This window comes from Nothobranchius furzeri, chromosome 3, assembly GCF_043380555.1.
Source record: "Nothobranchius furzeri strain GRZ-AD chromosome 3, NfurGRZ-RIMD1, whole genome shotgun sequence".
NCBI classification, from domain to species: Eukaryota; Metazoa; Chordata; class Actinopteri; order Cyprinodontiformes; family Nothobranchiidae; genus Nothobranchius; species Nothobranchius furzeri.
The window spans coordinates 84,225,474-84,253,051 of NC_091743.1; the positions used below are offsets into that span (position 1 = coordinate 84,225,474).

Below are 27,578 nucleotides of genomic sequence, written 5' to 3' on the forward strand. Positions count from 1 at the left end.
CAAGAGAGTTCTTCATCTTCGTCTTGAGCTGTAACAGAGGTGAAGCAGTTCCGATGCAGAGGGCATGAAAGACCTTGGCCAATATCTCATGTAGATTAGGCCTGTGTCAGTGACTTGGCCACCGATCTATATATATATATAGGGAGGAAGTATACAGCCGCAAACAAAACGTAGCGAGAAAACAGGTAACAAAACTGTTCTGTGTTTTAAAAAACAACTACAGTATGGGATTAGAAATATGACACAGCTAGAACTCACCTAAGATGTTCAAAGAAGATGATGTCATACTACCATAATGACCGTATGTGAGCTAGTGTATCTGATAGATGTGAATGAAAATGTAATGTTCTTGCACAAGTTATAGTATTTAAATCTCTGTTTTGATCATTATCATACATGGACTTATTAAGATTACTGGTAGTTTTGTATAGTTCTGTCTTTAGTTCTGTGTATTTTTCCTCTTGCTGAATGATGGTTGTTGTTACTCAATATATTTCAATTATTATTATCATAATTATTATTTTTATCTCACTCTCATTTTTATTATTACATTACTTTTATCTTATTATTGTCATTTCTTTCTTTTTTTGAGAAGTAATGTGATTGAATAAATAGGGTAGGCATAAAAAGCTAGGCTTCAGCCTACACCTTTTTGTTTACTATAATTGAGATTCTGTATTACTGTGTTCTTTCTTTTCCTTTTAAATGACCAAAATAAATAAATAAATAACTATATATATATATATATATATATATATATATATATATATATATATACACACACAGTTGTGGTCAGAAGTTTACATACACTTGTAAAAAATATAATATAATGGCTCTACTGAGTGTCCCGTTATTTCTAAAACACTGATTTTTCTCTGATAGAGTGATTGGAACAGATACTTCTTTGTCACAAAAACATTCGTGAAGTTTGGTTCTTTAATGTCTTTATTATGGGTTAACAGAGAAAAGTGATCACATTTGCTGGGTCACAAATATACATACAGCAACATGATCTAGCAATTTTGGTGACTTAGAAACGTGTCAGTGAACTGAGCTTCATAGCATGGCCTCTTAACTTCGTGTGAGTGATTATGAGTGACTACAGCTGGTAACTTCTCTTAGGCCAGGTAAATGGGGCTCATTGGATACAAACGCCCACAAATGCTACAATGGGAAAGTCAAAGGAGCTCAGCATGGATCTGAAAAAGCGAATTATTGACTTGAACAAGTCAGGAAAGTCACTTGGGGCCATTTCAAAGCAGCTGCAGGTCCCAAGAGCAACAGTGCAAACAATTGTTTGTAAGTATAAGGTGCATGGCACTGTTTCATCACTGCCAAGATCAGGAAGAAAACGCAAGCTATCACCTGCTGCTGAGAGAAAACTGGTCAGGAGGGTAAAGAATGAACCAAGAATCACCAAAAAGCAGATCTGCCAAGAATTAGAAGCTACTGGAACACAGGTGTCATTGTCCACAGTCAAACGTGTTTTGCATCTCCATGGACTGAGAGGCTGCCGTGCAAGAAGGAAGCCCTTGCTCCAAAAGCGGCACCTTAAGGCTCGACTGAAGTTTGCTGCTGATCACATGGACAAAGGTAAGACCTTCTGGAGGAAAGTTCTGTGGTCAGACGAAACAAAAATCGAGCTTTTTGGCCACAATGCCCAGCAATATGTTTGGAGGAGAAAAGGTGAGGCCTTTAACCCCAAGAACACCATGCCTACAGTCAAGCAAGGTGGTGGGAATATTATGCTGTGGGGCTGTTTTGCTGCCAATGGAACTGGTGCTTTACAGAGAGTAAATGGTATAATGAAGAAGCAGGATTACCTTCACATTCTTCAACATAACCTAAAATCATCAGCACGAAGGTTGGGTCTTCGGCGCAGTTGGGTGTTCCAACAGGACAATGACCCCAAACACACATCAAAAGTGGTAAAGGAATGGCTAAATCAGGCTAGAATAAGGGTTTTAGAATGGCCTTCCCAAAATCCTGACTTAAACCCCATTGAAAACATGTGGACAGTGCTGAAGAAACAAGTCCATGTCAGAAAGCCATCAAATTTAACTGAACTTCACCAATTCTGTCAAGAGGAGTGGTCAAAGATTCAACCAGAAGCTTGTGGATGGCTACCAAAAGCGCCTGATTGAAGTGAAAATGGCTAAGGGACATGTAACCAAATATTAGCACTGCTGTATGTATATTTGTGACCCAGCAAATGTGATCACTTTTCTCTGTTAACCCATAATAAAGACATTAAAGAACCAAACTTCATGAATGTTTTTTGTGACAAAGAAGTATCTGTTCCAATCACTCTATCAGAGAAAAATCAGAGTTTTAGAAATAACGGGACACTCAGTAGAGCCATTATATTATATTTTTTACAAGTGTATGTAAACTTCTGACCACAACTGTGTATATATATATATATATATATATATATATATATATATCAGGACTTAAAACACACAAAATATTATTACATTTTTTTCATGAGTTTACATTTTTGGTTTTGATCACATACCTGGCAATATAGGGGGAATAAAGGGATTAAATATCAGAAACACACAAATATTTTATATTTCATGAGAGCTCAAGTTAAGGATGATATCTATGTAAAAATGGCACTAATAAATATTATATAATATTTCTGTAGGAGGTTTTGTTTCAGCATTCTTTGTGCACAAGGAGCAGAAACGTTGGAAAATTAAGAGTTATATCCAAGCTAGCACAGCTATTCCCCGCATGGGTCCCACCAGGGGTTGTCTGCGGTTTGCACTGTGGCCCCACAGGGGTCTGCGAAAGAATTTTATGGGGCGATGTTACAGTCAAACCCTCTAAAAACTCATGTAGGGTCTGTTAAAGTCTATGTGGGCTGGATAAACCCCTGTGATGCCACCATGGAAACCGTAGACAAACCCCGGTGGGAACCAGCTTGCCCATATATATTCCTTATGGGGCCCACCTATGTGTGCTGGCTGGGATGAGGGTAAAAGCCAGTGGGTCGGGGCCACAGGGGCCAGGAGGAGCAGAGGGACCACAGGGGCCCGGAGAAAAGGAAGATTAAAAGATTAAAGAGGTCACATCAGCTCTGCACTAATGAGGACGCCAAGGTTCCACAAGTTTGTTTCCTCACAGGAATCTAAACGTTTACGCATCTCCACAAAATGAACACTTAACAGTAGCGGCTGTAAAAAATCGTTATTGATATTTACTTGTTTTGGATAAAATGTTTAGTTTTACCAAAATGTGAAAGGTGTCTCTTCTATGTGGTGAATAATTTAGGGATATTCTGCCCTCTAGTGGCAGAAAATATTACAACAATCATGTCAAAAAACATTTTATAAGTGCAAATTTTCAACTAAAAAATTCTGGATAAAATGTATTAAAAGTTCATGACCGTCTCCCTCTGGAGGTTTGTGTTTCTTCACAGCTGACTGGAGTTGTGAATAATCTAGTTCAGCAAAAGGAGGAAAGCCCTTTTTCTGTTAGAATCAGAAGGATGTGGACAACCTGACAGTTCCCCTGAGCTTCAGCAGCATGAGGCATCGTCCCTTCAGATATTTATAACCGTCCCCAAAGATGGCACTGGACGGGCACTGACAGAGGGCCCGGGCCGGGCTGGTACACCTGGACTGGTCACTCAGTCCTCCTCCGCAGGAGGCCAAACAAACAGCCTGACTCAAGTCAGCATCAGAGATTTAAACAATAAGGAATAAAAGCTGTAAAACTGATCAAATAAGAATGAGCTCAAATCTGAAAAAGGAAAGAAATCAGTTTAAATGACACAAACATGACGTAAAACTAAAAATATTGAAGCTTTTATACATGTGCACGTGTCTGTTTTCATTTCAAGAGAAATCTATTGAGGAAAAAAAGAGAACAAAACATAAAACCCCAACTTTTTGCATAATTTTTCACTGAATATTTCTTCTAATAGGTCAAATTAATAAGTTCATCCCATCCCATAATTTTTTTTAAATTCGTCATTTATAATATAAACAAAACATCTTTCTGCTTTTATTTTGAAGGAGACATTCATTTATGAGCTAAATATCCCACGCAGGTCTTTAATAAATGGTTTTTTTTATTCATAAGTTTATTTTATTCAACTTTACTCTGTTCCGTTGTCCTAAAACCCAAAACTAGGAAATCAGTGGTTCTGACTTGAGGAGAGGTCCATATAGGTCGAGTCTATTTAAACCTCCATCCTCCAACAGGTGCCATCCCAGCACCCCCACCCCAGCCTCCACCTGTCCCCCCTCTTCCGCGGCGGGCTGGCGGGGACCCAGAAAGCAGAACTGGTATGCAGCCAGTCCGAACGGTCACCGGATCGTCGGCAGCTGCTCGAGCCCCGGTTCTATTTTCACACCCGCCCCAGGATAAAGTCCTGCACGACCCGAACCCGCAGCTCCGTTCAGACCACGATGAAGTCCAGCAGCACCGCGCAGACCGACGGCTTCGCCTCCGAGCTGGACAGCGGTTCCGACAGCTCGGACGGGAAGTCCACTGGCGGATGTAGTCCTCGGAGGGAATCGGTTCAGGAGGCAGCTTCCCGTCCCGGTGCGCCGCGCCGGAGGAGGCGGCGGCGGAGGAGCGGCAGCGCCGCGCACAGAGGCGGCGGAGACGCGCCTCCGTCCGGCTCAAGTAAACAGAGGCAGGCGGCGAACGCGCGGGAGCGGGACCGCACGCACAGCGTGAACACTGCCTTCACGGCGCTGCGGACTCTGATCCCCACCGAACCCGCAGACCGGAAACTCTCCAAGATTGAGACGCTGCGCCTGGCGTCCAGCTACATCTCCCACCTGGCCAACGTGCTGCTGCTGGGGGAGGACTGTCGGGACGGACAGCCCTGTCTCCGGTACCGGGACATCCTGCACGGATCCGCCGCGCTGAGCGCCCCCTCCCTGCGACCCATCTGTACTTTCTGCCTCAGCAACCAGAGGAAACTGGTAGGTAGGCGACCTCCTCTCACACCTGCTGCGGTGCAGAGCCAGACCCGAAGCCGTTCACCTGCACGGTGTCCTGGTTGGGACATCATCACATATCAGGGAACAAGTCATCAGAATTAAAATTAGCTGCCAGATGATGCTGATGACAGCTCTAATAAACACAAACAGAGATGATGCTGTTATAATAAAATAAACCTGTTCAAAAGTCATAATTTTGTCCTGAATCCAATATTTACAAGTCAGCTGAGTGTTTGGACATGTGTGGGAGGAGCTGACAGCTGGTGTCTGGACCCATAAGTTAAAAAATGAAGCTGGCTCTGGATCAGTGACATTATGTCACAATAGCATCTGAATAATTAGCGATTTACAACGTCGAAACCTGTAAATGTCCCAGTGTCCTGAGTCTGAACACATCTCTTCTGGGTTAACAAACACTTTGTTTTCTCTCCCAGCTCAGAGACGGAGGGAAGCACGCAGCTGCTCTGTGAACTGGAGCCTACCTTGCCATTTATACGCTCTGAACTTTGTAAAAATATTCATTTTTGACTTCAAAAAAGAAAAGATGAAAACAAACGAGGGAAAAGCACCTCCTAGTGAGACGTGAACTCGTGTTTTGGTGGGGCTGTAACCAGAGCCGATGTTTAAAGCTGCACCTGACGTGGGGCTATTTTGGTCCCACTGATAGTACAAACTACCCCTGATGGACAACCACCAACACCACCAGGACCCCACATATCCCTCCTAAAAAAAAGGCCTCGTCACCTACGGTCACATGGAGGAAACTGAAGAGGACTTGGTGCAGTCGTTGCTGTCAGTTTAAAGGAACCTTCAAGGACAGTGGAGATTATTAAACTCCAAAGGTGTCTCAAGCAGTCCATCACATCCTGTGGTGACCAGAACTGCAGTTACCTTTGATGCTGGTAGTTGAACTGCCTTGGAGACCTCAGCACCAGTGGTAGGCAAGTCCATAAGCTCCATAACGGAGACCCTTCGAGTTGGGCTTAAAACATCTTCTACTGGAATCTCCATTCCCAGAGGAGTGAAGCCATTAGCTGTCCGAATCTGTTACCGCTTACCCCTGGCTTCGATCGATAGTTCCCTTAAGTTCTAGAATCCATTTCTGAAGTTAACGCCGTGACCGGCACCAACCGCTTCAGCAAAGGGGGGCTGGGACACATCCCAGTAGAAAACAGTGTCTCCACTCACTCCCACGTCTGAACCCCATTGGAGCAGCTTCAACTGGGTTCAAGCCCACATGGGGTCCATTCTCATGGTGCTTTTGATGTACCTCGGAACTGGGAATGGCATCACACTTGGCTACAGTAGTCTGAGAAGTCAGGATTCCAATATGGCGACGCACGCCATTGTTTGTAGATTCCTTGAACAGTTTTAAGCTGTACGTTCAACTTGCAAACAAAACATTTTCTATGTTCAGCTTAGAGTTGCAAGCACATGTAACATTGATTTTAAACGCACTCTTTTAAGTGTGTTTCATGAAATAAACACATTTCACCCAAATAATTATTGATTATACAGAGAGCTGCCATTTTAGATTCTTCCTGAGTTTTCGACCGGGGGGCCGACATTTTTCCTACTCGGAAGTCGAGATTTACGAGGACAAATCAAACACACCATTAAGGATCCATATCTCAATCTCAGCTAAGAATTATATACAAATGCTTAAAAATGTTAAATTGTGGTTTCAGATCATGTGGGACATTTCTGAGGCTTTTCTAGCCTACGTGTTGGGATTTTATATTTAAAAATTTTAAATGTATTTTATGTAATTATTTACATTTTAACTATCATCTCATACAACATGTTTGATTTTGTGAAAAAGGCATAGTAAAACGTGTTTTTAGTTGGGTAAGCGCGCTTCCCTCAGTAGAAATAAATGCACTGGGGCAAATGGAGACCCATCCAAGATGGCGGTCGGCCACTACAGCAGCTCCGGGGTCTTTGGGCTAGTAAGAGCTAGCTTAAAAGGAGCTAACAATAGAACGGAATATACGGAAGTTCATCTTAGATTTTTACAAGAATACGCTTTGAAGAACTTCGTAATTAGGTGTTCCTACTTTAAACTGTATCTCTGGAACTTTGTAAACTGTTTTCACTGAAAAAATATTTGCAACAAATTCAAGTTTTAGCTTTATTTTTTGAAAGGTCTGATGAATGAAGTGTGGGGAAATGTTTACTTTTGCATAGTTGCACAGTTGTTTATGTTTTTATCACAGAGTGTTGATGAGGAACTTGCATCAAACTGCCTTTTGCACTTATCCGGAGAATTTGCATATTTATCACTAAAACTCAACTGAAACCCTGAATATTTAACTGTTGCTCACTACCTCAGACCCATGTTGAATGCCTACCTCTGAATCAGAGTAACATGACTGGATGAAAAGTACTTGAATGCCTGAATGTTTTTTGCACTTTGCCAACACTGAAAAGCTGCTGAAAGAAAAGTTTTTTGTACGAATTACACAAAAATGAAAAATAAACTTTATATTTAACCCTTTGACTTGCAGATCATTTAAGCATGCACCGAGATGCAACTTAAAGGATGTTTGAATAATTTTAATAAAACATTTTACTACCACAACTAAACAAAATGAGAATCCGCACACTTCAGTCTGCGATGTAGGAGTTTATTGGTCAAGCTTTCGGTCAGAGACCTTCATTGGGAATTGTGAAATCAGAAAAAATTTGAATTTTTTTTTCTTCTTGGTTTGGGAGTAAAACCCTCAGGCGTCATCAGGGACATTTTTGTCCATTTGGACAGTTTTTCCCTATTCGTTTGGACCATCGACTTATAGGTTTTGGACACCTTTTTATCAATGTTAGTGCATATGGTAACATTTTTGATGCAAAACCTCTGGCAAATTTTGAAATTTAATTTGTTATTTTGAAAATAAATCAAGGGAACACTATGAAAATAAACACCGTTCTCTTGACTAAATAAATGTCCGCTCGTCAGTTACCATAAAAATATATGACTTAACGTTTATTTTTTTCATAGGTGGTAAACAACTTCAGCCCTGCTCAAACATAAAAAATTCAATAATTGCTGATTTTAACCCTTGAAAAGCTAGTTTGATCATTTATGTAATTTATGAAAAACAAAAAAATTTATCCATTGAAAAACTTTTTAAACCAGGGGCATTTATTACAAATCAGTTTTGTTCATGTTACAAAATATCTAAAACACAATTTTTTTTTGCATAGCAACAGATTTGAAAGTCAGTACGCTCGAAGTAAATGGGACATTTTTGTTCCAAAGAGGCACAAAAAGGATGCATTTTAAATATGTTGCTACACAAAAACTAATTAAGCAAATTTGTGATATGTTGTCAAATTCTTGACATATTCAAGGCAGAATATGCCTTGAAAAATATATAATTCTGTCACCCAAAATGTGTTTTCTGTAAAACATCTTTTTCTATTTTCAGTAAGACATTTGCGTCACACATTCTAGCTGGTCTGCAAAGGGATAAAATTTAAACTTTCAATTTTTGAACTGAAGCTGATCACAAGATGCAGACAAAAAAAATTTATGTATAATTTTTTTAAAAGCTGTTTCTAGAAGCAGACATTAGCATTTCTAATTACACACAAGGGTAGTGATTTTATGTTCTTATTTTAGATATTTCGTAACACATTCAAGTGTGGTTTGTAATAAAGGCCCCACCCGGGCAGGAAGATTTTTGAAAAAAAAAAAACTTTGGGGGGTCCCATAAATTACAGCAACGACACTGAGAAATCAAACTGGCATTTTAAGGGTTAAACTCCTCAAAATAAGTGATTTTTTTTTAGGTTTGAGCAGATATATTATTTAACAGATCTATGAAAACAAGTAAAACAAAAAACTAAACATACATTTTTAGCTACTTTTACAAGCAGACATTGTCATCTTTGAGTCAGTCTGACTACATGGTAAATTAAAGTCATGCTTGGGGGTTAAATGAAAAGCATTTAACAGTAGAATAAGACCAGTGAAGCTCATCAGTGGGGAAAGGACATTTTATTACCATTGAACTTTTGAATAGGTCTGCAAAGCTGATTACTAGGGCGCGACCGATATATCGGCCGGCTGATATTGAGGTCATTAACAGTATCGGCTATTGGCCAAAAAGACTGCCGATATTGCACTTCCTATCCAGCAGATGGCGTCAGCTTTATGAACTCATGCGTGGCTCTACTCCTTTGAACACATGATTGTTTTGGAACGTTTTTTTTATTATTTATTCTTATGTTTCTTGTGTGCAATTATTTCCTGTCCAGGGTGAATAAGTTCACCAAGTTAACTTCCAGTTTTACTTTGCTACAAAACACAAGTATTACATTTTATTTATTGCTGCATTTTTATTATTTTAATATTCTTCTAGGGATCGTCTGTCCCTTTGTGTTGTTAGCGCACACACACTGATGTGTGTGCGACATTTGTTCTCCGCATTTGACCCATCCCCTGGGGGAGCGGTGAGCTGCAGACACAGCCGCGCTCGGGAACCATTTGGTGGTTTAACCCCCCAATCCAACTCCTTAATGCTCAGTGTCAAGCAGGGAGGCATTGGGTCCCATTTTTTCCAAAGTCTTTGGTATGACCCGACCAGGAATTGAACCCTGATCTCCCAGTCTCAGGGCAGACACTCTACCACTAGACCACTGAGCTGGTTCTTTAATAGTAGTTTGTAACATAAGGATGAATGTTAGCAGTTTTACTTATAACACGTAGTGAAATTATCCAAACAAAAAGCCACAAATCACAGTAAAAACCATCTCCACAATCTTTATTATGTCATAAAAAAGTCAAATTGGTATCAGATTAAAGAAAGTAGAAACTGACAATTATCAGGTAGCTGGCGAGGCATCTTACAGGGGAGTGGCGTATCTGACGGACTGACCAGAGAGACCTCAGAGGGCATCACAGGTCGACCCGGAGTAAAAAAAAAAATTCCTGGGTAAACAAACTCGTTTTAACAGACAGGAGAAAAAGAACTTTGGCAAAACTGTAATAAGGTTCGACTCAGCCCCGCACCGGCCTGGCTCAAACCTAAATATAAACGGAACCGGTTCCAGATCCAGACACAAATCGCACAGACTGCTTGAGTCCAAATTACTGAGGATGCAGGTAGAGATCATCGTTTCAGATTTCACCTCGAGTTGCAAAGGACAGAGGCCTTCTTAATTTAAATACTGCTTTGATGCTTCAGTGATTGGAGTGTGTGTGTGTGTGTGTGTGTGTATGGGGTGGGGGGGTGGGGGGTGTAAATAAGTAACAGGAGGTAGAGGAAGGGTTTAGACATTCTACTGCTCCTGCTGCTACAAAAACAAAGAAAAAGAAGAACACCCAGCTCTTGTGACTGGAGGTTTTAGTCGGCCTCCTCCTCCTCAGACTCGGACTCTGCAGAAAACAGAAATTATTTAGGACTTAAACCATTCCCATTTTTATTTTGCTTAGGCAAAAGCGTCGGCCACGGATGCCTTACCTTCCTCGGCATTTTTCAGCCACTCAACAAATTTTTTCATCTGCTCAAGGAAGACGCTCTTCCCCTTGGCGACGTGGGCTTCAGTGTACCACTTCAATATGGCCTCCTCGCTCAAAACATCAGCTGCTCCAAACAAAAGGGATAAAGTCAGAGACGAAGCACTCCGCCATGTTACACGCATGCAAGGTGCAGGCTAGTACTGACCTTTGTAGAGGAGCACCACAATCTTCTGAAAAGCTTTCATGAAGTGGATGTTGTCGTAGCAGTACTCCTGGATCTTCAGCAGCAGGCTGAGCTCGGACAGACCCTGGGAGGTGAAGGCCTTCAGCAGAGGGCTGTATTGCTGAGGGAGACGACGACAGGACACATTATAAGCTACTTCTACATCAGACAGAATAATTAGCAGATCATATTACATCACAGCTATCCATAAAACAAACTATTTACAATTTGGTCCCAAATTCATCTCCGTTTCAGACTTGTGGAAACTAAACAGGCTCCCTTAAACCGCCTAATTGTTAGGATTGCAGGCAGACATTATGACCAATCTGTGTTTCTTGTTGAACTACAAGGTAGGTTTGTCAGTGTGAAAATTCAACCTCACGGTTATTGTGACTAAAATTATCACGGTTTTCAGTATTATCGCGGTATTTTTTTAAACGCGTTACATTTGCAGACAACAAAATAAACCCTGTATATCAGGAAAATATTGTCCTCAGTTTGTGTCTAAATTTAGCCTAAAATTTGTTATTTTGTAATTATGTTGTTTATTTGTTTACATGTTTCCCCTTTAATCTTTAAAATACCAATATTTGCTCATAACTTCTTATTTTTTGTCTGTTTGATGTCATTTTAATAATATTAGATCAGATGATACTCAGTACTCAAGTAGCCTTCTAATCAGATGCTTTTTTACCCTTACTTGAGTAATAAACCCTATATCAGGAAAATATTGTCCTCGGTTTGTGTCCTTCCAGTGAGCTTTGCAGATGTGGGAAAATGTCATCAGGCAGTAATCATTGTTAAATTCATAATTATTCTCGGAGAGAGACCAACTCTTATCTGCCGCTGGGAGCCCCGTAATGCATAGCGTCATTTCATCATGGGGGTAGGGATGCACCGATGGATCGGCATTTGATCTCAATCGGCCGATAGCGCCCATATCGGTTTTGATTGGAGTTTTCAAAATAGATCAAAGCAGACCGATCAGGTAGGGTTGTCACGGTAACCGGTGTAGCGGTAAACCCCGGTAAAAAAGTTGACAATAATAATAACCGTCTTGTTTTTTAAAACATAAATTATCTCGGTGGATTACCGTGGCTGCGGTGTAGGCGCGGTGACCCTTACCAGCCACCGTATCATCTGCTGAAGTTGCCGGCGGCACATGCGCACTTTGTTGTTTACAACCAAAACTTTCCTGAAGCCAAAGCAGAAATAATGGCCAAAGGAGGCGACGGCAGCACTCAGGACATTTATTATCCCTCAAAGAAGACAAAGTGGGAAGTACGGGCATGTTTTGGATATTTGAAGAATGTCGAGGGACAGCTGATAGAAGACGGCTATCCTGTTTGTAGCACGTGCAGAAAAAGTGTCTGTGAAAGGCAGCAACGCTTCAAATCTCATGACACATCTGCGTGACCATCACCCGCAACTCTACAGCAGTGTTGGGAACGTTACTTTAAAAAAGTAATTAGTTACTGATTACTTTGTCAAACAAGTAACTCAGTTACTAACTGAGTTACAAGATTATAAAAGTAACTAATTACCAAGAAAAATAACTACTTAGTTACTTTTTTCATTAAAGCATGCAAGAATTACTACAATAGTGAAATATAAATGACTAATGACTGGAACATAATAAAATGTATGTCCAAATGTTTTTTATAAACCTGAATAATTTAAATAAACAAGCACTTAACAGGAGGAACTACTAACAGGAGCATTACACTAATCTAGACTATTAAAAGGTCACTGTGTGATATTTAACAAGACCCCAATCAGTCAAAATTTAAAATTGCAAATAGAAACACCTGTAAAGGTTCCTGAGCCTTTAAATGGTCTCTCAGTCTAGTTAAATTACAGAAATGAATGTAATTTTGCACAGTACTTTAATTTTTCCAGCTTCACATAATTGTGTGTTTTTAGCAGCATTTATGTTGCTGATAATCTAGTAACGGTTAAATAAATAAAATCCTTTAAAATTACACTAGAAGAGGCACAAATCTGATGGAGGACTTACATTTACTAACGTGGGTCAGACCCAACCACAGAAGAGCTGAAGCTGGGTGGTGAACACACACAGGTATAGTTCTAATAACACCTGAGCTCCATGACGTGATGCATCAGTGTTACAGCGGGACTAAAGACATGATCAGAAACAGGTTACAGCTGGATGATCTAGGAAGGTAGAAGATCAGGACGTCTGAGCGGTGAACAGGTGAGCGGACCTTCGGGTCGTCCCGCAGTCACGCTAAGAAAGGCACGGCTGCAGACCCGCAGATTCGCTGCTGGAACAACGAATCTGCGGGTCTGCATCTGTAACTATTCATCACGTCTTCCTCGTTCTTCACGGCCGTGATGCGCTTGGATGAATACATCTACCTCTTTAGCTCCTGATCAGCTGATGACAGCTTCAACACACCGCGCAGCTTAACGCACGCATTTCCTTATCAGTAACAGAAACGATCGTTTTGATAAAAGAAGATGGTAATTAGTTTGCTCGTTACAGAAAGAAATATTTTTTTTATTAACGTGGTTATGTTTAACGGCGTTATTCCCATCACTGCTCTGTTGTCTACAGCATGCAGCGACTGAGACAGTGAGAACACTGAGGGTCTCCACCCACCCGGCCAATCATTAATTTGATTTTTCTGTTACCTAAAAAAGAACGCCGTTATAATTTAACGGCGTTACTCCCAACACTGCTCTACAGTCAATGCAAGACAAGCTAACGTTAGCTTTTTAGCTAAAATGCGTGATCCGAGGATTTGGGTTGAGGGAGAATGCAACGAGTCGTTATATAAAGCAGCCGTAGCGCCGCTACCTGCATATAAACCGTGTCGCGGATGCCCCCATGTTGAAATGACGCTATGCATTACGGGGCTCCCAGGGGCAGATGAGAGTCGGTCTCTCCCCCGAGAATAATTATGAATTTAACAATGATTACTGCCTGATGACATTTTCCCACATCTGCAAAGCTCACTGGAAGGACACAAACCGAGGACAACATTTTCCTGATATACAGGGTTTATTTAGTTGTCTGAAAATGTAACACGTTTAAAACAAATTCGCGATAATACCAAAAACCGTGAAAATTCTGGTCACAGTAACCGTGAGGTTAAATTTTTAAACCGTGACAACTCTAATCAGTAGTAATAAATCAAATTACCACTACAAGGTAACTGTGGCAACACTGCACAAGACCCTGAATGGAACAATCCAATCATCAGGATCAGTTACTTTAACAGCATACCTTCAAGTGTTTGATGGCTTGTTCGGTCACCAGCTCCTCCTTCTTGTTCCACTCCACGCAGCTCATAAGGCTGGTCCAGATGAGGCCAATCATGGCCTGCTCAGAAAGGTTGGCCTTCTTCATCTCCTCTCTGGTGAAGGCAATGATCTGAGGGACGAACAGGAAAAACATTAATGCTCCTCATCAAGTTCCCGTTGGCACAGCCACCGTGAACCCTGACCTCTTTCTGAGGGTCCCCGCGGGACATCATCTCCTGGAGCTCCTTCTGCAGCTCTTTGCGCGCACCTATTGACTGCTGGTTGCGGGCAAAGTCAGACAGCTCCTTCAGCCCGGCGTCAGTAAAGTACTTAGAGAAATGCTCGCAGCTCCGTTTGTTGGCAGGAAAGAGTTCCTGTTAGGTGGAAACATTCAAATCTGTCACACCAACAGAAACGAGTCCAAACACATATGAGAAAGATGAGAGTACCATCAGCCTGTTGTCCATGCCAACTTTGCGGAGACTACCAGCAACTGAGTTGATGTCCTTTTCGTTGATCCATGATTTGAAGAGCTTGACAGCAAAAGCTGCAGAGACTCCTGCAAAGACCACAGCGTTTAGACTGACGAGTTTCTCTGTATGTAATACAGAAACCGCCATTCCTTGTGTGTTAATGCAGAGACTTCACTCTGAAGTCTGAGCGACACTATTGCACAATAAAAACAAAACTTTAGCCAAACTTAAAGGTTCTGACCCTCCTTGACGAGGTTTTCGTTGAAGAGGCTGTTCAGGATGGAGGCCGATATGCTGCCGTTGGCCAGCAGGATGCCGGCCAGCATGGCCAGTTTGTTGCGCTCAGACTCGGTGAACCCCTTCAGAAACAGCAGCAACTGCAAAACAAAGACAGGTCAGCTGTGATCCAGTAAAAGGGAGGAAAATGACTAAATCTCTCCAGCCCCATAGGTGTGAATGCTTCCGTTTCTGATCAGTGTCCGTTTACAGAAATTATCCACTTACCAACTAGCAGCTGCAAGACCGTCGACAGGCAGGAACAAACCGCCCACCCAACCAGAACCACCTAAACTCACCTTTTTGATCTCCTCCTCAAAACCTTTCTCCAGGTACTTGTAACGCCTGATCAGCTTGTTAAAAACCTTTAATGCAGAGAAACGCACGGTCAGCGCTTCAGTTATGAATAATTTCTGCCATCTGACTTGTTTAGCGAAGGTCTACCTGAGCATAAGCTTGCATCGTCTCCAGGTCTTCTTGTGCCGTGAAGAGGCAGAACTCGGTGCGGGTCATGTCGTCAGACAGAGTCCCGCCTGGGGCTAAAGGAAACAATAAGATTTTAAGAAAGAAACTATTGTTTTACTGCGTCTGTGATTCCACAGCGACTTACCCAGCATGCCGCCGGCCACCAGGATGTCAAACAGTGTCTCTGCATACCGGCGGTAGTCGAGCTTGGCTCCAGAGGCATCGAGGAACTTTGCAACCGCTTCCAAATCAGTGCCAGTTTGATTCAAGCCTTGTACGATACTTTCTTGAAACTGAGTAGGGTCAAACCTCTCCTTTTCATCTGTGAAAGCAGAGTTGGGTTCAAATAAAATAAACTCTTCACAGGACAAGAAATCAAGACACGAAAAAAAAAAATCACCTCTTTTCCTCGTTTTGAAACGCTGGCCTGTTAGCGTCGGCTTTTGCTGCTTTTGATTATTCATAAAAGACACCTGGAAAGAGTCAAGATGGCAGTTATGGCTCACACAACATGAAAGAACCACATCAAGGACAAAAAATGCTCGGCACTCAGTTTATTTTTGTTTTGCCTGGGTTTGTGCGTAACTGAGGATGGATCCAGGTCAGAAGAGATTACAGAGCAGCGTTCACATAAACTGTTAATGATTGGCTGACCTCCGTTAGTTGGACAACTAACTTCAAATGCCGCAGACATTCATGCACTTATAGACTATAAACGCTTTCATTAGCTCATCAGCCCTGAAGGATAGAAAACATTTCTCCAGAAAGCTTTCATCAAGGAGGAGGACCTCGTCGGTCAGACGGGTCTTACTCCAAATTGTTTTTACTAAAGTCTTCGTTTTGTTGACTGTGGGGTAAAATCTACCCGTATAGATAAATTAGGAAAGCGTGCCTTCAAAACTGGGGGAAAAACGCACAAAAATTCCATGTTGTACATGTACAAATTAGGGATGCAACGATAACACATTTTACAAACCGATACGATACCGATACTTGGATCTGAATACTCGTCGATACCGATTACCGATACCAATACTTCTACCACACAAAAAAAAATGCAATGATTTGGAATACAGATTTTATTTTCTTCTCTGCTTTCAACAGGAAAAGACTGCGAGGTAGAAAAAAAGTAAAACATGTGAATAGAAATCATCACAAAACAAAAATATCAGGTGAACAGAAATGACAAGTTACAGTGAAGCCTTTTTCAAGCAACTGCATTGGTATCGGTTCCTGGTATTGGTTAACTTTTACCGATACCAGTATCGTATCGGTATTAGGGTTGTCACGGTGTGAAAATTTAACCTCACAGTTATTGTGACCAAAATTATCACGGTTTTCGGTATTATCGCGGTATTTTTTTAAACATGTTAAATTTTCAGGAAACTAAATTAACCCTGTATATCAGGAAAATATTGTCCTTAGTTTGTGTCTAAATTTTGCCTAAAATTTGTTATTTTATAATGATGTTTATTTGTTTACATTTTTCCCCTTTAGTCTTTAAAATACCAATATTTGCCCATAACTTCTTAATATGTGTCTGTCATCATTTAAAAAATATTAGATCAGATGATACTCAGTACTCAAGTAGCCTTCTAATCAGATACTTTTTTACCCTTACTTGAGTAATAAACCCTATATCAGGAAAATATCGTCCTCGGAAAATATCGTCCTCGGTTTGTGTCCTTCCAGTGAGCTTTGCAGATGTGGGAAAATGTCATCAGGCAGTAATCGTTGTTAAATTCATAATTATTCTCGGAGAGAGACCAACTCTTATCTGCCCCTGGGAGCCCCGTGATGCATAGCGTCATTTCATCATGGGGGTGTCCGCGACACGGTTTATATGCAGGTAGCGGCGCTGCGGCTGCTTTATATAGCGACTAGTTGCATTCTCCCTCAACCCAAATCCTCGGATCACGCATTTTAGCTAAAACACTAGCGTTAGCTTGCCTTGCGTTGACTGTAGAGTTGTGGGTGATGGTCACGCAGATGTGTCATGAGATTTGAAGCGTTGCTGCCTTTCACAGACACTTTTTCTGCACGTGCTGCAAACAGGATAGCCGTCTTCTATCAGCTGTCCCTCGGCATTCTTCAAATATCCAAAAGATGCCCGTACTTCCGACTTTTGTCTTCTTTGAGGGATAATAAATGTCCTGAGTGCTGCCGTCTCCTCCTTTGGCCATTATTTCAGCTTTAGCTTCAAGAAAGTTTTGGTTGTAAACAACAAAGTGCGCATGTGCCGCCGGCAACTTTAGCAGATGATACGGTGGCTGGTAAGGGTCACCGCGCCTACACCACAGCCACGGTAATCCACCGAGATAATATAGTTTTTAAAATACAAGACCGTTATTATTATTGTCAACTTTTTTACAGGGGTTTACCGCTACACCGGTTACCGTGACAACCCTAATCGGTATCTGCACTGATACCAGTATTGGTATCGGGGCATCCCTAGTACAAATACCATTTTAGCTTTTTAAAGTTTTTACATACTAAGGCTGGGCAATAAATCAAAAACAGATCAAAATTTCTGACTCTTAACGATATCATTTTCCCCCATGTCAATAAATTCGATAATAAAAACTTAAAAATGTGTTTGTAGGTTGGCTCCCTTTAAGAAGCTGTAACACCTTACGCAATACATGTGAGAGCCCCTTTGGTGAGCAACTTTTGTTTCTGAGCATACACTTAGTTCTCGTTAGCGGTGAAATCCTCGATATATCGTGAAATTTATTTTTACGGCCATAATCACCCAGCCCTACAACAAGCTGATAGAAAAACAGCTACAGGAACTTGATCTGTACCTGGCACATCTGGATAAATCTTTTTTTTTTAATTTAAAAGAAAAAAAACATTTCCTGCCTCTCTACACAAAATAATGAAAATATAAAATTAAAAAAATATTTTTAAATCACATAAAGTCACGTTCGAGAGGAACGTTCACCATCACTGGGTTTTGTGCCCCTAAATATTTAACAACTCAAGCTATTGTTAGGTATAAATGTAAGAGTATTAAAACAGCATTAGTCATTTTACTTTAGTTTGTCCAGCTGTGACGTAGCTCATCAAGTTTATTAGAAAATGGTGAAATGTCTTAAAGCTACAGATATTATATGAAATGAAGAAAACCTTTTACTAGTCAAGTAAGCGCGACTTACAATAATTACAGCGTTTAAGGACAGGTTTGTACTAAACAGCCTAACAAAAGGGACGACGGGCTAAACAAAGGCAAAGCGAGATGTAATGGAGCTGGTAGGTGTCGAGTCGTGACTTCAACCATCTGCTGCCATTTTTACTCTATTTAACCAAACTTGACTGTCAATCCTCGAGGGTTACGTTTCAGAGGTGTACTTTGAAAGGCTAAACTCCATTTTAATTAGTTATCATCGGGGATCTTTAGAAACAACAGAGAGCTAACAGAGGATTGGCTAGAGCTAACTCTGGGCCTCACCATGCGCAGGTGTTGTGCCGAATTCAGCACCCCCTCTAAACCTTTAAATTAAGCCATCAAAACTTTTCCAAGAGGTTACTTACATACGTAGATCCAAATGTAGTGTTGATATATGTACATGGTTTGTATTTAAACGGTGTCATGCAGTAAATGTACACAGTTGGGGCGTTTGAAAAGCTATTTAAAATGGAGTGCGTTTTCCAGCACAACACCGGTTCGTCATTGGCTAGCCAGGCCCGCTAGGTGAAATCCCAGATTTAAAAACACCAGTTACTTATAATATTTTTACAAACGTACATGAACGTTTTTGTGACTTTTAACAAAAGTTGTAGTTGAAATGTCACAACACAACACGGAAACGGTCTCAAAGTGTGTAAACAAATGCTAAAGCTAACATCAGGTCGACGAACAAATTCGCCCTCCAGCAAGAGTTGCATGTTCCAAACGAAAAATAGCTCAAAACCTGTTTCATAAACTCGAACAAGACGCGACGAGGCGTTTTTAAGACAAACGATGAGTGGGGAAACACAAACGAAGGCGAAAAGACGGGTACTCACCGAAATTAATGCAGACAAAAAAAGGTTGTTAACCAGGGGAATTGAAGCAAGCGACGAGACTGAGCGGCCCAAATAAAAAGGGCTTCCCGTTGGGACTTCAGTAGGCTCCGCCCTCCGCGCAGGGGCGGAGCTAACAGGGGGTAGAATGACGAAAAAAACTGTCTAATAAAGCATTTATACTATAGAAATATTAAAAAACGCTTTCTCATGTCAAAATGTGTTTTATATGATATTTTAAAATTTTAAAGATGTGTGCAAAACACAAGGAATTGAGGGGTCCCAATCAGTGATGGGAGTAACGACGTTTAAGTATAACGGCGTTACTAACAGCGTTCTTTTTTTGGGTAACGGAATAATCTAATTAATTACTTTTCCCACTGTTGCAATGTCATTACCGTTACTGGGGACGGAAGGTTGTGCGTTACTATGCGCTAGTCGAACGATGAGCAACAGTGTGAGGCATTCTGACCGCCACACTTCAACTGCAGCCAGGGAGAGAAGTGTCGGTAACGCACTTACAAACACGATGATGATTGGCCGGGTGGGCAGAGACCCTCACTGTCTCAGTCACTGCATGCTGTAGACACAACAGAGCAGTGATGGGAATAACGCCATTTAAAATAACCGCATTACTAAAAAAAAAAATTCTTTCAGTAACGAGCAAACAGATTAATTACGTCTTCTTTTATCAAAACATCATTTCTGTTACTGATAAGAAAATGCGTGCGTTAAGCTGCGCGGTGTGTTGAAGCTGTCATCAGCTGATCAGGAGCTAAAGAGGAAGATGTTTTCATCCAAGTGCATCACAGTGTCGGTACAGGACAAGACTTTACACAAAAGAACAAACCTCACAGCAGACGACATAGCACAACTGATAGGACTGGTAGCTAACTCCACTTACTTCACATACGACAACGCAATATACAAACAACTGGAAGGCTTCGCCATGGGTAACCCATTATCAGCCACCCTGTGCAAGTTTTTCATGGAGGACCTAGAACAAAAAGCCATAGCCACTGCCCCCCCCCCCCCCCCCCCCCCCCCCACCAAACTGTAAAATAAAACTATGGAAATGCTATGTGGATGACATACTGGAAATCATACCTAAAAGACAAACAGAAACACTAACACAACACTTAAATAACATTGACGACACAGGCAACATAAAATTCACTTATGAGTCAGAAACAGAAGGCAGCATAGCATTTATGGATATGAAAATCACCAGGCAGACCGACGGGACCCTAAACATAAACACATACAGGAAACCAACACACACAGACCAATATTTATTATGGACATCAGAACACCCCACCATACACAACATGTCAGTAATCAGAACATTATGCCACCGAGCAAACATGACAACAGAAGAAAGAGACCGTAAACAAGAGGACAAGCACATCCAACACGCTTTAAAGACCTGCAGATACCCGACATGGGCAATAAACAAAGGAAAACGGCAAACAAAAACAGAAAGAAAAGAACAACCTAATCAAAGAACCAGAAATCCAGAAAGACAAGAACCAAAACCAGTGATAACCCTACCATACATCAGAGGCGTAACAGAAAAAATAAGAGCAACAATGAAAAAAACACAACATAAACACACCAACAAAACCATACACAACAGTTAGAAACAGACTAGTACACCCAAAAGACAAGATACCAGCTGGACTTAAATGTGGAGTCATTTATGAAATCCCATGCAAACTCTGCAATAAAACATACATAGGAGAAACCGGACGCCAACTCAACACACGAACAATAGAACATAGAAAGGAGTGCGAGAAGGAGGCAAATTGAAAACACACAAGAGCAGTAAAAGAAGAAGCAGAAAGCACAATAAAGAAGTCAGCTGTAACAGATCACTGCATAAGAGAAAACCATAAAATGGACTGGGACAACACAAGGATCATAAACATTGAACAACAGAAATACAAAAGATGGATTAAAGAAGCAATCGAGATAAGGAGACGTGGATGTGGGACCATGAACAGGGACGACGGAGTGTACACGTTAGACCGCGCATGGGACTGCATCGTCGGAGAGGGGAGAGCGGGCAGTAGAGGGCGACAACGTCCTCTGCTGCCCGCGGATAAATGGAGAAGGAAGTGACGCACCACCATCAGCGTCAGCCTGAGGAAGCCTGCAGCTGCCGGCGAAACGTAGTGACAAAACAGGTAAACAAAAACTGTTTCTGTGTTTTAAAAAGAACGACAACATGGAATTAGAAGCATCCTTTCCAGGAGTGATGCTGAAAAACTAGTTCACGCAATTATTACATAAAGACTGGATTACTGTAATTCATTACTCTCAGGAAGTCCACAGAATGTTGTTAAAAGTCTTCAGCTCATCCAAAATGCTGCAGCTAGAGTTCTGATGAGAATTAAAAAGCGAGATCATATCTCTCCTGTCTTAGCTTCCCTACATTGGCTACCTGTTAAATTTAGAATAGATTTTAAGATCCTCCTTCTCACATATAAAGCTCTTAATAATCAATCTCCATCATACATCAGTGACCTGATTGTTCCATATGTTCCTAACCGAGCACTTTGCTCTCACCCCTGCTTTCCACGGGAGCCGTCAGCAGCACGTTACTGCAGCAGCACGTCATAGCTGCTGATAGGAACCGCTGTGGTCAACAGAACCTTTTCCACGGGAGCCGTCAGCAGCACGTTACTGCAGCAGCACGTCATAGCTGCTGATAGGAACCGCTGTGGTCAACAGAACCTTTTCCACTGGAGCCGTCAGCAGCGCGAGTCGGCCACGTCTCAGGAGCAGCATGTCGCGGCCTTTACACGCCGGTTCTATTTTCTACGCGCGACGCCTCTGAAACGGGTCAAGTTCGACATTTTTGGGGAAGGAAAGACAGGAAATCAGACGCGGAAATGGAGAGAAGCTCGCGAGATTTTCAGAATAAAGAACGTACTGCCTTCCGGTTGCTTTACTTTTAAAAAAAGTTACTAACCGTGCGGCCCCGTGAGAAGTTATCACCTAGCTAGCGGTTCCTTTGTTTTTCAGGTCCGTATTGGCGATTATAAAACGGACAGAACATAAAACACAAACCATTTGGAGCCATGTTGTAATTTTCCCCTGCTTGTTGTTGTGTTTACTGATGAAGTCACTCGTGTGACTTCGTGCTCTGTCGGTGACAGCTACTCCCCTGCTGCTTCGCGTCTCGTGGGAAGGGTCAAGCAGCAGCTTACACGAGCAAGACGTGCTGCTGCAGTAACGTGCTGCTGACAGCTCCTGTGGAAACCCGGGGTCAGACTGCAGCATGGGAGGCAGATCTTTTAGATATCAGGCTCCTCTTGTGGAAACAACTCCCAGCTTTAGTCCGTGAGGCAGACACCTTGTCTACTTTTAAGACTAGGCTTAAAACATTTTTATTTGATAGGGTCTATGGTTAAAATCTGTTAGCCTAGATCTGGACAAGTGGGGGAGTAGAGGGAGGTGGAGTGTACAGTCGGTAAAGACGGCTCTCCCTTGCCCTGCCTCCAACATGCCTCCATCTAAAAGGCTAGGTTATCCAGAGTTATCTCTGTAGTTATGCTGCTATAGGCTTAAGGTTGGTTTATGCTTGACGCATCCGCGAGATCCGCACGGCTCAGCGCGGAAAAGTTGCGTCATTTTAACAACCACGCCCCTCCACTGCGCCTCCGCACTGCCCAAACTTTTCGCACCGCGCACCTAGGAAATTTTCTAACCACGCGGACGGTCGGACGCGGAAAAACATGGCGGACTGGCAAGAACTAGTATGGCAGAGTTTCGTAAATACAGACATTTGTATGATTCAGCTCTCAAAGATCAACGTGATCAACATGTTGTTAATAATTCTTGGAGAGAAATAGCTCGCACTGTCGAAAAAGACGAGGACGCTGTTAAAAATGCTGGAATGCCATGTTGTAAACAACCGTCATTTTTACTTCTACTATGGTGTAGTGTTGGATGCATGCCATAGAGCTCCATGCTGCCCCGTTCAGTTTGGGAGAATATTGGCTCACCGCAGAGACAAGCCGCATGAACCATAAATGCTGCAAGTTGTGAAGCGCGTTCCATCCGCGAGCCGCATCACCAAGCGGAAAGTGAATACGTCAAGCATAAACAAGCTGTAGACTGCTGGAGGACACACCGACCACTTTCCACACTCTACTACTTTCTTCTACAATCTGCTCTTTAACTGTATTATTTCCTGCTATTTCAGCTGTTAACTTTATTTTTTCTCTAAGTGTTTTTCTCTCCAGAAGAAGCTACAATGATGTTCTGCTGAGCTGTGGTGGCCTCATGGAGGGGGCCATCGTCTTGAACACTGCTGCTAACCATTTAATCATTCTCCCTCTCCTCATAATAACACTTTACTTTCCTTGATGTTGGATGTGCTACTACTAGTTTACCCGTTTACTTATAGATTCACTAGGATTAATACAATAAAGTTTATCTCTCACCAAATAGAATATTTACTAAGAAATCACAATGTAACTATAGACACATTACTTGGTATATTTGTTGTGAGTGTGTGTGTGTGTGTGTGTGTGTGTGTGTGTGTGTGTGTGTGTGTGTGTGTGTGTGTGTGTGTGAGCTCTGTCTTCTCGATTCCCAGTGAGTCGTGGCGGATGGCTGCTTATATCGAGCCAGGATCCTCTGGAGCAGGGGTGGGCAATCCTGGTCCTTGGGGGCCGCTATCCATTAGGTTTTAGTTGTTTCTCTGCATAACCACACCTAGTTTGAATCTGCTGGTGATTAACAGGATGTTGCAGAGCCTGATGAGCTGCTGAACAGGTGATTTATCCAGGAATCAGGGGTGTTGGAGCAGAAAGAAACTAAAACATGCTGGATAGCGGCCCTCGAGGACCAGGATTGCCCACCCCTGCTCCGGAGGTTTCTTCCTGTTAAAAGGGAGTTTTCCTCTCCACTGTCACTAAATGCTTGCTTAGTATGAGGATTGCTGCAATTTTCTGGGTTCCTTATAAGGAAACTTTTTTTCTGATTGGCTTAATGGGCAGCAGTAGCTCAACAGGTTGAGCGGGTTATCCAGTAATCGGAAGGTTGCAGGTTCGATCCTGGCTCCGGACAGAGAATTCTGCTGTTGTGTCCTTGGGCAAGACACTTAACTCACCTTGCCTGCTGATGGTGGTCGGAGGGTCCGGTGGCGCCTGTGCTCGGCAGCCTCGCTTCTCATCTCCATCAGTGTATGAATGTGTGTGTGAATAGATGAATGATACACTGTAGTGTAAAGTGCTTTGGAGTCCTTACTCTGAGAGGCGCTATACAAGTGCGGGTCATTTATCATTTAATGAACTGACATGTATTGGAATGTTTATCATGTGAAGTGCCTTGAGACAACTCTTGTCGTGATTTGGCGCTTTATAAATAAACTAGAATTGAAATGGACTTGAATTGAATCATGATCCAAAACGTGCTAGAAGCAGACTGAAGTGCAAGTCCCAAAAAGCGGCCGCACGTCTGAAGTTGCACGTGGATTATTCTGGCCACAGGGGCCGATACGGGCAGGGTGGCCTTTCATTACTTCTGTAAAGAGTCATTTTAACATACTGGCTCAAGAAAATGAAGAGATTTGGCATAGATTGTGAGTGTATCACTTGTAAAATTAAAGGATTAATAGCCACCAATGCAAATATTACTAACCTCCCTGAACTCAATCCTACATCTTTTGTGAATGTGTCAGGCATTCATGGGATTGGGCTGTAAATAGTAGTTAATTGGACTCCGTAACATTTATTTTCAGCTTAGGTTGATGGAGTAAAAACAGAAATCTTCTTTTTGGAAGAGTTGGACTTTCAGAGTCTTTCTGTCTGTTTCAGATGTCTACCATTAACTCAACATTTAAAAAGCACAATTTCTAACTTAAAATTCTAACGGCATCGGTCTCGACTATTCACGCCTGTTTTCTGTTTTTCTACAGTTTCTAAATAAAGATGCTCATGTTGTCTTTAGGTTTTCTGAATGCACAAAGGTGTAGTGGATAAGACTACAAATTAATTGTAACCAATAAGATGTGATATTCCATATAAATATGAAATATCAACCTGATTGACCTTTGATGTTTAATCAGAAGATTATAGTTACTTTTTCTTGTTCAGGGACCACAAACACACTTCATATTAATTCAGACAGAGTCAGGTATATAGTTTATAAAATGAATTTAATTCTTTTTACTAAACAAATAATTTATACATGACAAGATATGAATAATGAGATGTGATGTGGTGGATGGGAGGGGATGTTATGTGATGTGTGAGGTGGTGTGATGGAATCTAGATGTTTTGGCAGAACCTTCTTTGTATCTGAAAGAACTGGTGAAATCTGAGTGTAAAATAATGTGTTTTTGGTTATAAACTAGAGAGTTGGTTATTGATGAAAGCCATCAGACGCGATCTGTTGTGCCTACAATACCCTTGTGGAGACCCCCGGTGTAGATCCAGACTGTCGGAGGTCGGTTGAACCTTGACCTCAAGGTACCCGAAAATCGTAGGTTAGCTCCGACATGACCCGTCCGGTCTCAATATGTCTCCGAGTCACAACAGGAAGTTAGAATGCTTGTTAGAATGCTTGTCAGCGTCCAAGGTGGATGTGTGGCTCTTTTAACATGTTATGTTTGGCTGTGTCAGCTTGCGGCGTGCAAAGAGACTTTTTGACTGTCAAAGGAGATGTCTCGAAGACACTTGTTCCCGAATTGGCTTGTTCGAGAATCATATCAAATCAAATCAAACCTTATTTATATAGCACTTTTCATGCATAGGATGCAACACAAAGTGCTTAACAGATTAAAATGACCCATATACATATGTAACCCACATTCCCTCCCTTTCCCCAATTCACCCCCAATCCACAAACCATTCCCTGGTGCACGCACGCACACACACACACACACACACACACACACACACACACACACACACACACACACACACACACACACACACACACACACACACACACACACACACACACACACACACATTAAAAGACCACAGTAAACACTTGGCTGAGCTCAAATTGGACAGGTAATGAAAGACACGCCATCAAGGGAGCCATCTGCCTCGACAGCAGCAGATCGATGGCAGCAGCCAAGACACCAATCCAGGGCGCCCTGGGAGGGAGGGTGACAACCCCCACCACTACCTGGGCACTACCCTAGGAGCGCCCCAGCTGCCGCCACCAACTACCGGTTCCGAGGCAGAGGGCTCCACAGAGGAAACACTGGAAGGATTAAAATACGTGACATGTAAAATAACAAGAGCCACTGTAGAAAATATCTAAAATGTATGATGTACTTTTTTTCAAAAGTTTCAGATTACTCTATAAACTGGTTAAAATTCACAGTTCTACCAATTAATTTCTCTTTTGTCAATTTGCTTAATACACAATTGGAGTCAGGGAATATCGCATACCTGGGAATTAATGTCTCTCCCAAGTTGGCAGATCTAACCAAACTAAATTACATCCCACTTTTAAAGAAAGTGGAAGATGATCTTGCAAGATGGAAATCCTTACCGATAACACTCATGGGGAGAGTTGCTACAATTAAAATGATGGTCTTACCCAGAATAAGTTACTTATTTTCAATGATCCCAAACAAACCACCAGCTGACTGGTTTAGATCTCTGGACTCCTCAATCACTAAATTCCTTTGGCAGGATAAACCTCCACGAATTAGCTTAAAAACACTTCAGAAGACCAAAGACAGAGGAGGACTGGATCTACCCAACTTTTATTATTATTTCTTAGCCAACAGGCTGCAATATATACCAAGATGGTTGCAGGATAACCCACTAGATGAGTCCTGGTTAGATTTAGAACAGACACTTTGTAATACGATAGAGCTTTCAGACTTACCATTTATTAGCTCAAGCATAAGAAAACATGAAGGCTTCAAGAGTTTTAGTATCAGCACCTCTCTGACAGCATGGTGGGAGTATCTTAAAATGACAGAGTCTTCACTAGTACCATGCAGACGCACACCTATCTGGAATAATCCTGACATTCTGCAAAATAAAAAAATGATAAACCTTCCGGACTGGAAAAATAAAGGAATCCTATACCTGGAACACATATATGAAGGATTGGACTTCATACCATTTAATAGAATAGTCTCCCAATTTGGAATGGATAAGAATAGCTTTTTAGAATATCACCAAATTAAATCTGTAGTCAAACAAAAATTTAAGCTCAATAAAATAGAATTACAAACACCACCAAGGGTATTAGACTTCTATAATCTCAAACCCCCCAAACTACTGTCTAAAGTATATAAGGCACTGTCCAAAATAGACGATAGAATAGCAATCCCTATTGAAAAATAGGAGGTGGGTCTATCAGTCAGCTTTGACCAGAACCTCTGGTCCCAAACTTGTTTAAAAACTTTTAAAATGATCAGACACTCCAATTTACAATTAATTCAGTACAAAATTCTA

At 41.7% G+C, this 27,578-nt stretch overlaps 2 protein-coding genes across 2 annotated transcripts; one reads left to right on the forward strand and one right to left on the reverse strand.

Moving 5' to 3' along the window:
* The first annotated feature begins 4,299 nt into the window (after nt 1-4,299).
* si:ch211-246m6.4 (basic helix-loop-helix transcription factor scleraxis) lies at nt 4,300-5,665 on the forward strand. The gene is made up of 2 exons (XM_015958042.3): nt 4,300-4,946; nt 5,399-5,665. The coding sequence occupies exons 1-2, from the start codon at nt 4,422-4,424 to the stop codon at nt 5,432-5,434; spliced, it is 561 nt and encodes a 186-aa protein (XP_015813528.3). The 5' UTR covers nt 4,300-4,421; the 3' UTR covers nt 5,435-5,665.
* Nucleotides 5,666-10,214: 4,549 nt separating this feature from the next.
* On the reverse strand, nt 10,215-19,272 carry bzw1a (basic leucine zipper and W2 domains 1a). The gene is made up of 12 exons (XM_015958043.3): nt 19,141-19,272; nt 15,533-15,605; nt 15,278-15,454; nt 15,112-15,206; nt 14,967-15,032; nt 14,633-14,768; nt 14,368-14,477; nt 14,122-14,292; nt 13,902-14,048; nt 10,634-10,772; nt 10,430-10,552; nt 10,215-10,344 (listed from the first exon to the last, which is right to left on the reverse strand). Exons 2-12 carry the CDS (start codon nt 15,594-15,596, stop codon nt 10,313-10,315), a joined length of 1,260 nt encoding a protein of 419 aa, XP_015813529.2. The 5' UTR covers nt 15,597-15,605; nt 19,141-19,272; the 3' UTR covers nt 10,215-10,312.
* Nucleotides 19,273-27,578: the final 8,306 nt, after the last annotated feature.

Bases quoted from the DNA above. Each gene is read 5' to 3' on its own strand.
- si:ch211-246m6.4 (XM_015958042.3), top strand. From the start codon at position 4,422: ATGAAGTCCAGCAGCACCGCGCAGACCGACGGCTTCGCCTCCGAGCTG. The intron at 4,947-5,398 runs GTAGGTAGGCGA...TTTCTCTCCCAG, and splicing joins TCAGCAACCAGAGGAAACTG to CTCAGAGACGGAGGGAAGCA.
- bzw1a (XM_015958043.3), bottom strand. From the start codon at position 15,596: ATGAATAATCAAAAGCAGCAAAAGCCGACGCTAACAGGCCAGCGTTTC. The intron at 15,455-15,532 runs GTGATTTTTTTT...CTGCTTTCACAG, and splicing joins TTTCAAAACGAGGAAAAGAG to ATGAAAAGGAGAGGTTTGAC. The intron at 10,345-10,429 runs GTAAGGCATCCG...TGTTTTCTGCAG, and splicing joins GCTGAAAAATGCCGAGGAAG to AGTCCGAGTCTGAGGAGGAG.